Source organism: Physeter macrocephalus, chromosome 4 (assembly GCF_002837175.3).
Source record: "Physeter macrocephalus isolate SW-GA chromosome 4, ASM283717v5, whole genome shotgun sequence".
In the NCBI taxonomy this organism is placed as follows: domain Eukaryota; kingdom Metazoa; phylum Chordata; class Mammalia; order Artiodactyla; family Physeteridae; genus Physeter; species Physeter macrocephalus.
The window spans coordinates 141,097,235-141,111,945 of record NC_041217.1 but is presented as its reverse complement, the minus strand read 5'-3'; the positions used below and the strand labels follow the sequence as shown (position 1 = coordinate 141,111,945).

The 14,711-nt window shown below is 39.5% G+C and overlaps 1 protein-coding gene across 7 annotated transcripts in view; it reads left to right on the top strand.

Annotated features, from left to right (window-relative positions):
- OSBPL9 (oxysterol binding protein like 9) overlaps nucleotides 1–14,711 on the top strand; it is a 176,755-nt gene that overhangs the window by 107,576 nt on the left and 54,468 nt on the right. Inside the window, exon 1 of one of the 7 annotated variants that reach the window (XM_007129208.4) lies at nucleotides 8,057–8,225. The exons of 4 other annotated variants lie outside the window; for them this stretch is intronic. In XM_007129208.4, the coding sequence (XP_007129270.1) occupies nucleotides 8,199–8,225 (27 nt within the window). In that variant the 5' untranslated portion in view covers nucleotides 8,057–8,198. 2 more of the 7 variants (XM_007129211.4, XM_007129212.4) reach the window with 2 other exon arrangements.

Genomic DNA, 14,711 nt, shown 5'->3' with positions numbered 1-14,711 from the left:
GACAAGTTAGTATAGGACATCCCAGGTCCTATAGCGAACTCCCCATCACTTTGAAAGTTATTCAAACAGAGGCTTAAAAAACATTACATGAGGAAGTTGTTATTAAGAGACTGTAAGAAATGAATATGGAGTTGAACTAGGAGATCTGTAAGTTACTCTGTAAGCTATGCTTTTTTAAAAGCAACGTCATAATTTCTATGAAGAAATTCTATGAATTCTTTTTAATGAGTTTCTTCATAAGTTTCTTTTTAATTTAGACAGTTTTATAAATGACTAGCATCATTTTAGCAAATTTGTGATCCAGTAAGAAGATAAGTATTTTAAGATTCAGATTAGACTGAATGTGGCAGATGAGATTCCCTCCACAGTTGGTTAGACTGATATTCAAGTCTCTATGTGATCTATTCTCAGACTGCCTTTCTAGACATTTCCACCACTGTACCCCTACATAAACCTACTAGAGTACTGCCGTTTACTTGCTTTCCTCTGAACACATCTTTTCATTTCTGGTCTCTACATTCTTGTACATGATGCTCTGTCTCTCTGTAATGCCATCTGCCTCCACTCTGCCTTTGCATTCTGCCTCTTTTCTTCAAAGCCCAGTTCAGAACTGACCTCTTCTGTGGAGCTTCCCCTGACCAACCCCTCCTCCCCCACCCCCCACACTCAGTGATCTCTTTCCTTTGAATGTCATACTCGTTGCACAGTTCACTGAGTCCTTACCATATTCTTCTTGTTATCCTTTAAAGTGTATATAATTCCCACCTCGTCGGTTAGGATGCAGACTCCTTAAGGTCAGGTACTTAATTTGATCCAATTTTGGAATATATGAGCTTTTGCTTTGAAGAGAGTTTACATGTCTTTGGGAATAACAAGAAGAAAAAGATAACTTTGGGAAGTCTTAGACTCTGATAGCTTTGATATTTTAAAATACGTGTAATAAAATGGGAAGTCTTAGATTCTGATAGCTTTGATATTTTAAAATACATGTAATAAAAAGAGTTATTTATATATATCTTTTCTAAAGTTAATACATGCAGAAGATGGGACATTTAGAAGATGTAATTAAATGTTAATTTGATTGGCAAAAAAAGTAAAGATTTTCTTCCCAGAGATGGTGAAGGACTTGACTCTGGAACCAGAATGTCTTGGTTTGTATCCCAGTGCCACCACTTATTCTTGACATTACTCTGAGTTCCAATGTCCTCATCTATAAAATGAAGATAATAAAAGTACCTAATTTACAGGGTTGTTTTGATGAGTAAATGAGTTAAATGTAAATTTGCTGAAATAATGCCTAGCTATAGTAATAACTTGGCAAATTTTAAGCCATTACTAATGCAACTACTACTCTTACCATTCCCACCCCCTGTACATTCTAAATGGTGCTCTCAATGGCATTCTAAATGGTACTCGATAAATGTTAGCTAAATAAAGAAATAATTGAAGGAATTAATGAACAAACACATGATGTATAGATTGCTTTTATATTGCTCTTTATTGAGAACTTTGAGATGTATTGTTTTCCCTGGCCTCATTAGATTTTATTTTTGTATCATGTAGGAAAATAGATGTGTTTTGTTTTTCTCCCTTGAAGCCCTTTGTTTCCCAAAGGAAATGATTGCAATATAGATGTGTCACTTCTTCCACAGGTAAAATGGTATGAAGTAGCCAGTTACTTGGGGTTCCTACAACAAAGGAAAATTCCGCTAAGGAATGTTGCCAATGTTGTTGCTGTTACTGAGGGCAGACAAATTTCTGGCTCCTAAATTGGAATTTAGGATTCAAGGATTCATTTTTTTAAATAAACTTTGTTGTAATAGTGGTGGCCTTGGGAAACAACTAAAAACAAATGATCCAATTTTATAGATGCTAAAGATTATTCCTTTAACTGCCAAAATTTTATTTTAACTGTGTTTTTATGGAAATCTTTTAGAACTTATATTTTCCTGCCTTCTCTTTATAAAGTTTAAAACTTAAAAAAAATAGTGCATGCTCAGTTCAGAACATATAGAGAATACAGAAAAGTTATTTATTTGATAAATATTTATCAGACACTTAATGTGTTCCATGCACTATACTAGTTGTAGAGGATATAATTGTGAATAAATGACATATTGTCCTTGTCTTTATGGAGCTCAGCCTAGTATAAAGAAGAAAATAAAAATCATGGGAATTGAATTTTTTAAAAACTACAGTAATGTCATAAGTAAGTCATGCTTCCAAAAAACATTTAGCTATGTAGAAGTATATAAAATAAAAGCAATAGTTTTTCCTATACCCCTTCTATAGAGAAAAACATAGAGTTCCAGTTTGTTAACATCCTAATGCTAATGTAAAGTTAGTGTGCCTAAAAGCTGGAACATTTAAAATGAAGAGTAATCACACAATACAAAGCCGTTTTATCCATCTTGTGGCAACGAGCTCTGTACTTCTAACCAGTTTTGGCAACTCACATGGTTTTAGTGAAACCTGTAAGTTGTTTCAGAAGAAAGTTAAGTGACCAATGCAGAATTTAACTGTAAAAATTAGGGCAATAGCACCTTTCTCATATAATTTTAAAATTGGATGGTACTAAAAGATTTATAATAGAAAAACATTAGCCTTCTGCCCCTCTGCTTTCTCTGTTCTCCTTGTTAGACTACCCATTTTCAACCTTTTTAGCTGTATATACTGCTATTTTTGTAGCGTAGTACCTGGCATTTCATTCATTCATTAGACATTTATTAAGCAGTTAATACATGCCAGTCTCTGTGTGAGGAGATGCTAAAGATACAGTGATGAATAAGCAGTACACTATCATAATCATTGTGGGGTTGTGTAGAGGGTATTCATTCCTAAACTTGAACCAAATATTTGTTTGTTTGTTTCACAATGCATTAAGAATTGCAAATAATTTATATAGAAACTTCTGGAACATGGTGGTCCTGATCACAAGTTAGGGACTGCTTCTACTATATGCCAAATGGTATATTTATTCCATCTGGCTAAATTTTCTATGTGAAAATTTATTGGCTGACTTTAATTTTGAGACTTCTGGGTACTGGTCAGACAAATTAGTGGAGCTACATATCCTGCTTCCAAGAGTTGTCTTTTAATGTTGTCTGCTCTAATCATTTGGCCTAAGTTGCTAGGCAAATTCCTAGGGAAACTATGCGGTTTTTTTCCCCTATTTTTGCTTCTTCTTTTCTTCTGTTGTAATCAAAAGTATTTGTCATCTATCTCTAAAATGACATCAGAGTAGAATGTGATTTATAGGTAAACATTACTGGACTCTCCAGCAGAAATAATATTTTTGAAAGTAGTACATAAATTCTGTATAGTTAAAATGCTCTTTTCATCTGAATAGCTATAGGTAAAGTTGGCCTATGTTTTAGTCAATAGACTTCCTGTCATTTTTAAAGATCCCCCCTCACCCTGAACCTTAGTGTTTTGATTTTTCTCAGATTGTGTTTTATACATTTTTTTGTGAGATGCAGCAAGAGGGAAATTTGGAGGTGTGGTTTTTTTTTTTTAAGTTTTTCTTGTTTTGTATTTGTTTTTCAATCTTTTCCTCCAGGTTTATTGAGGATAATTTCACATAGATCACTGTATAAGTTTAAAGTATACAACATGATGATTTTTAAAAAATAAATTTATTTTATTTTATTTTTGGCTGTGTTGTGTCTTCGTTGCTGCACACAGTGAGTGGAGACTGCTCTTCATGATGGTGCGCGGGCTTCTCATTGAGGTGGCTTCTCTCGTTGCAGAGCATGGGCTCTAGGCGTGTGGGCTTCAGTATTTGTGGCACGTGGGCTCCGTATTTATGGCATGCGGGCTCTAGAGCACAGGCTCAGTAGTTGTAGAGCACAGGCTTGGTTGCTCCACAGCATGTGGGATCTTCCCAGACCAGGGCTCGAACCCATGTCCCCTGCATTAGCAGGCGGATTCCTAACCACTGCGCCACCAGGGAAGTCCCTAATGATGTTTTTTATACTTCTTAATCACTATATTCCATTCTTTTCTTGAACAACAACAAAAAATTAAGTATCAATTTAATTTAATCGCTTAGTAGCTTTAGTTATGTAGTTTGAAGATAAGTATTGAAGACCCCTTTGATACATGGGTTGGAAATCAGTTGTCATATATGACTTTAAGGCATTGGTCACTTAATTTTCTTCTAAAACAACTTGTAGATTTCTTTAAAAACACTTGAGTGTTTTTAAACATAAATTTGAGTTTTTTTCAACACAGATTTGCTTAGAAGTCCTATAGTTTCTTGGGATAAAATGGGTATGTTGCCTTGTATTATTTAATCACTTTTCATTTTAAATGCTACATCTTTTGTGCACACTAACTTTACACTAGGATTAGGAAAATGAGAATTCTATGTCTGTAACACAGTTATCTCTAATATGAAACCGTGAAAAGGTAGACTCTGGACTGTAGCTATATTATTAATAGGCTGTCATAAGTCATATTCTCTATTGACATTATACCAGTCTTAACACTTAAATCTATCAAAAGAAACCCTAATTATAATTGGTTCCACTAAATTTTTACTAGGACTTAACTATTTACACTACACTGTCAAAAATGATAGTGCCTTAGATTTTCAAGCTACTGACCCGTGATGATGATGATGATGATGATGATGATGATGATGGAAGATTTGGAGGACACTTTAAAAAAAATCTGACATTTTGGTATGTACTGTGTTTTTTAAAAAATAAATTTTTTTATTTTTTGGCTGCACTGGGTCTTCGTTGCTGTGTGCGGGCTTTCTCTAGCTGTGGCGAGCGGGGGCTACTCTTTGTTGCGGTGTGCGGGCTTTTCATTGCGGTGGCTTTACTTTGCTGTGGAGCACAGGTTCTAGGCATGCGGGCTGCAGTAGTTGTGGCACATGGGCTCAGTAATTGTGGCTTGTGGGCTCTAGAGCACAGGTTCAGTAGTTGTGGCGCATGGGGCTCAGTTGCTCCACAGCATGGGGAATCTTCCCGGACCAGGGATCGAACCTGTGTCGCCTGCATTGACAGGCAGATTCTTAACCACTGTGCCAGCAGGGAAGTCCCAGTGTGTACTGTTAAATACAAAGTCCTTGATGACCCTATGGGTCTTTCTGTCTTGTTGTGGAGTGAGAAAGAACACATGAAAATCACATGAAAGAACTGGTAAGCAGGAATTACATAAATTAGTATTGTCTCTTACAGGGTCAATTAGTACAATATATAGACAGAATTAGAGGTGTAGGCTTTTTTGCTCCTTGGCCTGGAGAACTGTTTGATCAGCCAATATTGAATTAAGCCCTCTGAGCTGCTCTGGCACAAAATTAACCGCTAGAAAAGCAGATATTAAAGGAAAAATGTAAAGGGTATTAGTGGAGGTTCTTAGACATTGACCTTGTCCATCTGGCAAAATTAATGTATTTTTCTCCATCACTACTTATAGTTTAATTGATGCTTATCATAGAATTAATGTTTATTTTCAGACTCAGTTACCATAGGAAATCCATTATTGAGCACCTAATATGTGCCAGGCATTTGGCTAAATTGAGGCTTTGATGAACAAAATCAGATAGATCCTTGCCTCTTTACCTCTTACAGTCTAGTGGTGAACATAAAACATTAAAGACGTATGCAGATAGATAGAAAACCTTCAAGTTGCAAACTTTCAAAGATGCAAACGTGCATTCCATCAACATCAGTCGTGAGTGAAATCGCAGTTTACCCTCTGTCTCCTATCGCTGACGATCCTTCAGCTCTACCATCTCCCAGCTCCTCTCCGTCCTCTAGTCAGTAACTCTTCTTGCCTGTTCACTCCGTGCCAGCCCTTGTATGCCAGCTGTTGTACTGTACTACTGTACTTTTCAAGTTACTGTACTGTAAGATTAAAAATGTTTTATTTTTTGTGTTTGTTTTTTATGTATTATTTGTGTGAAAAATATTATAAACCTATTACAGTACAGTACTATATAGCAGATTGTGTTATTTGGGTACCTAGGCCAACTTTGTTGGACTTACGAACAAATTGGACTTGCAAACACGTTCTTGGAATGGAACTCGTTCGTATGTAGGGGACTTACTGGAGCTGTAATAAGTTTTATAAAGGAGCGTTGCATGGGCTGTGAGAGCATAAAATAGGAAGAATTCACATAGGCAGGGAGGAAATGATGAGTAGTAGAAGTAAATTAAGTGAAGGGTGGGGATTGGGATTTCCCTGGTGGTGTAGTGGTTAAGACTCCGAGCTCCCAATGCCTAGGGCCCAGGTTCGATCCCTGTTTAGGGAACTAGATCCCACATGCCGCAACGAAGAGTTCGCATGCCACAACTAAGGAACCCGCCTGCCACAACTAAGACCCGGCACAACCAAATAAATAAATATTAAAAAAAAAAAAAGTGAAGGGTGGGGATTAGTTTCAAGGCGACAGTGTAAAAGACAAAGTAACCACAGGGGCCATGTGCCAAGGCCCTGAGGTTAGAAGGTCCAAGGAAAATTGAAGAAACATGAAAAAGGCCATTGTGTGGAGTGCAGAAAATGAGGGAGTGGGAGGTGTTAAGATGGAGCAAGGGGCAGGTAGGGCTAAACCTTGTACACCATTGCTGAATGATGAGTTGTATCCTAAGCACAATGGAAGGCAGTTGAAGTTCTTTAATGGGGTGGTGTGGGGCGGTGTGGAGTGAGATGGGAGTCATGACTTTGGTTTTGGAAACCAACTACTGTGGCCATAGTGTTGAGGATGAATTGGAGGAGCTTTAAGAAGCAGGAATACTTTACTAAGGAGATTGTTGCCAAGAGGCTGGGACCTGTAATTGAGTGGTCGTGATGGAGAGAGGTGGAACTGAGATTGTATTCAGGAGGTAAAAATGGCAGAACGTGGTGATGGATTGAATGTAGAATGAGGAAAGTGTCAAGGACTGCCAGGTTTATGGTTCGCATATCGAGTGGATGGTAGTGGTTTTCATTTACTGATATAGGGAGGACTGGAAGAGGACCCGGCTTTTGAGGACGGGGGTGCGGGAAGAAGAGAGTGCATTTGGTATTGGACGTTTTGAAAAAATTTGCATAAAACAAAACTTAAGGGATCTTTAACACAGTGCAGCAAGCATCTACTGAGCCTTTTGTGCAGTGTACAATGTGCTAGTTGTAGGGGCTACCAGTAGAGCTACAAAAATTAATTAGATGCTTAGTTTAGTAGAATTACAGGTATATAAATAACCATAAGGAAAAAATAGTAAAAGCAGAAGGTAACTGTCCTCCAGGTCACTAAGTCAGTCATTTATTTACATCTGTGATTTCCTGCATTTTGGATGGTTCTCTGCTGAGGTCCTCAAAGTCCGAACTTTCCATTTAATTTGAAGTTATGCCATTTGGATTCCTGAAGCATCTTCACAAGCCACCTACATTCCTTATGGAGCTGTGTCACAACAGCAAGCCCAGTGTCTCCCTGGATTAATAAAATAAAACAGGCACCCCTGCTTTTGCTTATTGATATAGTATCTCCTCCTCCCCCGCCTCGTGATACAAACAACTTTTTGGAAGTAAGCAAAAGCAGTTATCCAGATGAAACTTGGCTGCACAGCTGCCAAAATATTGGATGTCGAGCTAGCAGCGGGTGGGTGTAGGTGTAGCACGTTTACGTCTGTGACTGGGTCCTTCCCCAGTCGCCACCCTATGGGAATCTCCGGGGCCGAAGCCCCGAAGCCTCGAAGCCTAGCTGAGCTCCCTCGACCCACGAGGTTCCTTTCCTGAGGGCTGCATTGGCGTGCCGGGGCGGCCACGTGTCCCGAGGCACAGGTCCGGGCGCGGGAGCAGGCCCGGGCCCCGAGATGAGCCCTGGGCCCAGCGAGGAGGCGGCGGGGCACCCAGGCTCTCCGGATGCTCGCCCGCTGCGGCCGGTCCCTCCCGCCTCTCCACCCCAAAATTGGCCTAACCGCCAATCGTCGGCCACTCACCTCCTTTTCAGCAGGTGACCCATGGCCAATCGCCAGGGGTCTCTTTGCCAGGAGGCGGCAGGGCCAGCCAATCGGGGCGGCCCCTAGGCCTGGGCGGGGCAGGGGCAGGAGTAGGGGGAAGAGGGGCTGTCCCGGGGGACCGGCTGAAGCTGACCGGACCGACTGCGCATCAGCCCGGTGATCCGGCGGAGGGAGTAGAAGAGGGGGTGCCCGGAAGCAGCCCTCGGCTCCCTCCCCTGGAGGCACAGAGGGCGGGGGCCTTGGCGAATGGCTTTCTTGACGGCTGCTTGCGGAGTGAGTAGACCCGGAGGGTCTGGGAGAGGGGCCGGCTCCCACCCCTGAGTCCCCAGGGACCCTGCTGCTTGCCCGGGCCGTGGGCGCGAATGTCGTTCTCTCCCTGCCTCCTTCCCGCCGCGCCCTGGGGTGAGTAGGACGACGTGGCCGCCCGAGCCCTCTCTTCTCTGGGACTCTCCTCACTTCCTCCGCCGGGATGGTTGGAGGCAGAGGCTAGGGGCCTAATTCTGTACCACTGAGAGGTCATTCGCCACCAAACCAGTCTGGAGAGAATCGCTTCCCCTTTTTCGATTCATTTTCGTGGAACTGTGTTTTCCTTTCGAAAGCTGTCTCAAGATACTAAACGTAAGAGTTAAACTTTCTCTTAATGTGAAAGCCTAATTTTGACCAGTTGCTCATTAATAGAATTTCCAGTTGCGGGCCAGACATTTTCTGTTGTTTCAGTTTTGTCTCTGTGTTCTTGTCTGGCCCAGTATTTTTGTGTGTAATAATTATGGGTGCTATTATTTGTGAGTGTGAGTGTGGAGCGGGGGAGGCAGGTGGTTTTATGCTTTTTGGGTAGCTTGTGCAAAAATAGTGAAAACTTTGGAATAGTTGCAGGGGGTTCTCGTAAAAACTGCAGGGAAAGGTTTAGATTCTCAGTAAACTTGGTTATGGAAAGTTGAATATAAGCAATAGACCAGGAAGTATGTTTGAATCATGCATTTTTCGCTGCATTCCTACTACACTTCACAAGTATTTTTGTTATGAAAGAGCGAGAGATGTATTGATCAAGAAAACTAATTTTTGCTAATTTGAAGTTAACATTTGGCTTTGCTTGTTGATTAAACTGTTTACTTTTATCGGTGTTCAGGAAATCAAAAACAAATCAAGTAATTATTTCTCCTAGTTTTGAGTGGAGAAGGTGGGAGAGATTTTAAAATAGTAGTTGCAGTTTTAAGAGTTTTTGTAGTGAACTTTAAGTTGGAAATTCTCATCCACTGTGAGTCATCTCTCAGAATATTGACTTTATTGAACTGAGTTTGTGATAAAGCTCTTTAATGAATAGTGTTAACATCTCTCATTTACTTAAAATTAAAAAAAAATTTTTCACTTTTTGTGTACACCAGCAACTTAAATTAAAATACCTATTACCTTTCCTAGCCCAGGGAAGATAAAAACCACTAAAAACCAGACTTTTAGTCTGGAGAACATAAATGGGAAATTAGAAAGATAACAGAGAAGCTGAATCTGTTTTCAAAGTGTCCTGAGTTTGGTTTTGACAGAGATGACATTTTACTTGAAGTGCCCTTCAGTAAATATTAGGCTGCAGTGACTGTTGGTCACATCCATTTTGATGTTTCCAAAGTCCTAGTTGGTTGTTTTTTTCCTTTAGTGTGGAAAGATTGGATTCAGTAATAATCTAACTACTGAACCATCCCTAGTTGATAAGTTTGGTTCAGCCAGTAAAGAGCACTGTGATACAACCATATTCTGCTGATTGGAGAATCAGGCAGTTGCATAGTTTGCAGTCTATTGCTTGAGAAAAAGGATATCAGGCTTTTATTCTAAAAAGGAAATTCTAAGATGTCCCTTAGGATATATTGAGTTCTATCAGTATCTAAACTTTATAGTGTTGAGTAAGAACTGATGTTTATGGGGATTCTATAGAAAAAGACAGTTTTTATGCGTACTGTAATGTACTTGGCCTAAAATTATATTTAGGAAGATTTTCCAGTAAAGGTTTAAACAAATATTATGTTTGAAAGAATAATGCTTAGGCTGAAAATGTGTTTAAGCCAAGTCCCTCTCCCGAAGTATTTTAATTAATTGTAGTTCCACCACACACAGGCAATTAGTCATTTAAAGCCATTTTCCATCTCCCTTATTTTCCATGTCCGGTCACCAGGTCCTGTTAAATTTGCCTTAGTAATGTCTCTTGGATTTGGCCTCTTTTTTCCACCCGATAATGCTTTCATTCAGGCCCTCACCATCTCACCTAGACCTTTGCAAAACCTAACTAGTCTCTCTGTCTCTAGACTCCCTCTACCCATACTCTTTATCCGCAGTCAGATCCCACTGAGTCACTGCTGTGCTTAAAAGTCTGTTTTGGCTCCCCCTTGCCAAAGCCCAGATGCTGGGAATGTTCTTTAAGGCCCTTCACAACCTGGTCCTAATTTATCGCTCTTGAGTGTGGACTCAGCTGCAGGCAGCCTACCCAAGGCATCTACTCTAGCACTGTGAGCTGTTAACCATTTGGAACATGGCATAGCCTCTCATAGCTCTTGGTCCAGTCACAGCCTTTCCCTCTTGATTAGAATTATAATTGCTTAGAATTCAATCAGTGATAAATCTCCACTTCTTCCTTTGACATACAGTTTGCATGTTACTTTTTCTTTGATGTCTTCCTTCAGGCAGAGCAAGTTAGAATTACTGTTGTCCTTCATGTGCTACTACAGCACTTTGTTCATACTTCTATACTATAAATTTTTGTGCACATATCTGATTCTTGGATTAGACTCTAACCTCCTTTATTCTTAGGGCCTTTGCCCCTAGTCCAGTGCTTGGCACATTGTGGGTGCTTAGTGGATCCTCGTTAAATGATCAGAATATGTGGCTTAATCATGTCCTAAGTGTGCAACCTTTGGCTCACTGTACTGGAGCTGGGTTTATCCCTGTGAGTTAGAAATGTTTGCTAAGTCACTAAGCTCCCTGGTTGCTGTCACACCTGAGAGACAGGACTGGAGAAAATGTTTAGAAATAATGTTACAAATGGTGAGCAGATTTCCAGGCAAACTCCTCCTCCCCCAACCTACATGACCTCTGATATAGTTGAAAGAATACTAGCAGCAGTACCAGCACAAATTGATTCTGTAGTAGTTAGTATCATAGGAAAAAGCATGTTGCTGGCTAGAGAAGTCAGGGAGACTGCTTAGAAGGGGTGAAATCTGATCTCATTCCAGAAGATTAGGTAATGATTAATTATAATTGCTATTATCTGTATTGTCCTTAAAGATGTCCTCTGAAGGCATTGATAGTACCTGGCACATAACATGTTCAATGAATGTTTGTGTTACGAAGGAAAGGTAATGGTTGCTCTGTGTGTGTTGTGGGACAGGGGAAATACTTGTAGCCCTTTCCACACTGGAGTGCATTTATTTCTGGAAACACCTTTAAGAACTTTGCTTCTTTGCTATATTGACTTGAGCAGCTAATTTTGTTTTTTCTGAAATGCGCCACTTCAACCAAGTTATTCTGCTTACTCGGTTGTTTCCTTGTATTCTCTGCATTCCAGAGCATGTTTTTAAATCTGGTTGCATTAGTCTTCCTCATTCCGTTTCAAGGTTACACTAAATTTTTGCTTGTGTTTTAACATTTGTTGTCCTACGGTGGAGGACCTGGCTGCAGTTAGAACCTGTAAGTTCTTATTGTCTTTATTTAAATGAAATTAATTTTTTTCAAAAGTAAGTGGACCCCAGGTTTTTCCAGTATGGTGAGGTATTTACTCACCTGGTGAATATGGTTATTTACCTGGATATACTGGCTTCACAGACTCTTAAAACTGGAAGGGATCTTAAAGTTTTAATTCGGCTTCTACCTATTTTTATAATGGAGAAAACAGTTTCAGAGAAGACAAGTGACTTGGCCAAGGTCACACAGTTAGAGATTAGAATAACTAGGACTACAGCCTATGATTCTTGCTCTTTTATTAGCTCTAGAGAGAACTGGAGTGCTACTCTGATGCTGCTATTCATTCACTGTTCACCTCACTCTCCAAGTCCCAGTAATTTTTCCAGTTCAGGCACTAATTTTGGTTTCCTTTCAGATTCAGTACCCAGATCTGAAAAATAGCATCTTACATACTTCTCCAAGAGAATATCATTCCTTATTTGGATTCCTTGTGCTTTCCAGTCTCTCTTTGTGCTTATATACTGGTTCCTGAGTCTGGGAAGATGGCTTTTCTGGTTATTCTCCATTTTCCTGCAGATTCATTCTCTGCCCCTCTCTACTCCCTGCTTCAGGAGGCTGACCTTTACAGCCTGTGTCATCTGGAGTTCTTTATCCTCTGGCTTCTGGTAGGGTTTAGCCAATGGGAGGATGGAAGATAGAAGGAAGAAAAGAGAGAACCTTTGGGGTATTTATTCCTCTTGCTCTTTCTCTGCTTCCATGCATTTGTAGCAGTGGCTACAACTAGAGTGTCCTTTGAGCCTGCTTGGATTTACATTGTTTCACTCCTTGTTCCTTCAGGCTTGGGAGTGGTGAAGGCTTCCTGCTGTTCCTAATTCTTGGGTACCTCAGCATCCCTTGTTAGTTTCCTTAACCCTGCCCTCATTTCTCTAGTCACTTGGTTAAAGAGTTCAAAAACCCATCTGATTATGATGTTTCCTGCCTTGCCCCCTACTGTTAATAATTTTCCCCTCCCCATCTCTGTCAGAATCCTACACTCTAAAATGCTACCTCTGTGAAGCTTTTTTCATCCCCTTAACTTTCTCCTTTGAATGTCTTAGTATCTTTCTCATAACACTTAATCTGCCATGCTTGAATCAGTTTTTTGTAGACAGATTTTTATCTCCTACTACACGTTTGAAACTCTTAGGGTGTGATCTGTATCTGCTTCATCTTGGCATGTCCAAAGCATCCAGCACAATGTTGTCATAGTCATAAAAAACACCCAGTGAATAAATCATTACTGTAATACTGAATTCTAAACCCAGAGTAGTATGTATAAAACTGTGCTCATGAGACTTGGTGGGAGAGAATGAGTTTCTAGAAGTTTGTTTCAGTTGTTCAGCTGGGCTTGCTTCTTGTACTGCCTGGGTGGTACAGTGTCTTTCCTCCTGTTCAATTTCTCTTTTCTTAAAAACTTTCAATTAGCCTTAAAATTTTTCAGCATCCATACTTGTAATATAATAAATCATTAAGAATAATTAAATGTTATTTATGATTTTTTTCCTGAGCACTCTGGTTTATAATCTGCAAGAACTCCTTTGATTGTTTTTTTCTGTTTAAATCCTAACAGGTAGGTACATTTCAGAATTTCTTCATTCATTTACAAAAATTTTATTGAGCATTTGCTAGAAACTAAACACTAGCCTGGGCGATACAGTAGAGAACAAAAAGAGTCCTGTCATGTAGGGCATATATTCTAATCATATTTTAGACCATTTTGATAGATTTCTGACAACAATTTGGGTAATCAGGATAAATCAGGGTAATTTTGTACTGCACTTTTAACAGCCTTAGCAAAAACAACCTGTTTCCTTCTGTTTGATGTTCACTGGCAGCTAAAATTAGATATACAAAAACTGCTTCAGCGCATATGATTTTTAAGGGATAAATGCCAAACCAGTTACAGAATCTGTTCTTTCCAATTCAGGGTTGTTGTTTTTGTTCTATTTTGTTTGGTTGTTTTGTGTGAGAAATAAGCCATTTAGTACTGATTGTCTGTTGGCCTGACTAGCTTATCATTTAACTTCCCCTGGGTGTTTATTTTCAGCTTGTTATATTTTCCTACGTAGAGAGATTCAGTTTTGTTAGAGGAATATATTAGGTTTGTTTGTGAAAACATTTCGTAATCAAATTTTCAAGTATTATGAATGAGTATGAAGAATTCTGCAGTTATTTCAAAACTTGAACTATTAGAACATTCAGCTTAAGAATTCATGTGTTTAATGTGATTTTTCCCCTCATTGTATGTAGAGCAGATTTGCATAAAACTTTCTAAAACTTCCGTTTTTGGTGGACCCTTGAAAACAGTGAGAGTTTTTGCTTTTCAAAATGCTGTGAAGCTTTGACCCACATCCTAGAGAAATGGAAATAAGAACAAAAATTAACAAATGGCACCTAATGAAACTTAAAAGCTTTTGCACAGCAAAGGAAACCATAAACAAGACAAAAAGACAACCCTCAGAATGGGAGAAAATATTTGCAAATGAAGCAACTAACAGAGGATTAATCTCCAAAATATACAGGCAGCTCATGCAGCTCAATATCAAAAAAACAACCCAATCCAAAAATGGGCTGAAGACCTAAATAGACATTTCTCCAAAGAAGATATACAGATTGCCAACAAACACATGAAAGGATGCTCAGCATCACTAATCATTAGAGAAATGTAAATCAAAACCACAACGAGGTGTCACCTTACCTCACACCGGTCAGAATGGCCATCATCAAACAATCTACAAACAATAAGTGCTGGAGAAGATGTGGAGAAAAGGGAACCATCTTGCACTGTTGGTGGGGATGTAAATTGATACAGCCACTATGGAGAACAGTATGGAGGTTCCTTAAAAAACTAAAAATAGAACTACCATATGACCCAGCAATCCCACTCATGGGCATATACCCTGAGAAAACCATAATTCAAAAAGACACATGTACCACAATGTTCACTGCAGCACTATTTGCAATAGCCAGGACATGGAAGCAACCTAAGTGTCCATCAACAGATGAATGGATAAAGAAGATGTGGCACATGTATACAATGGAATATTACTCAGCAAT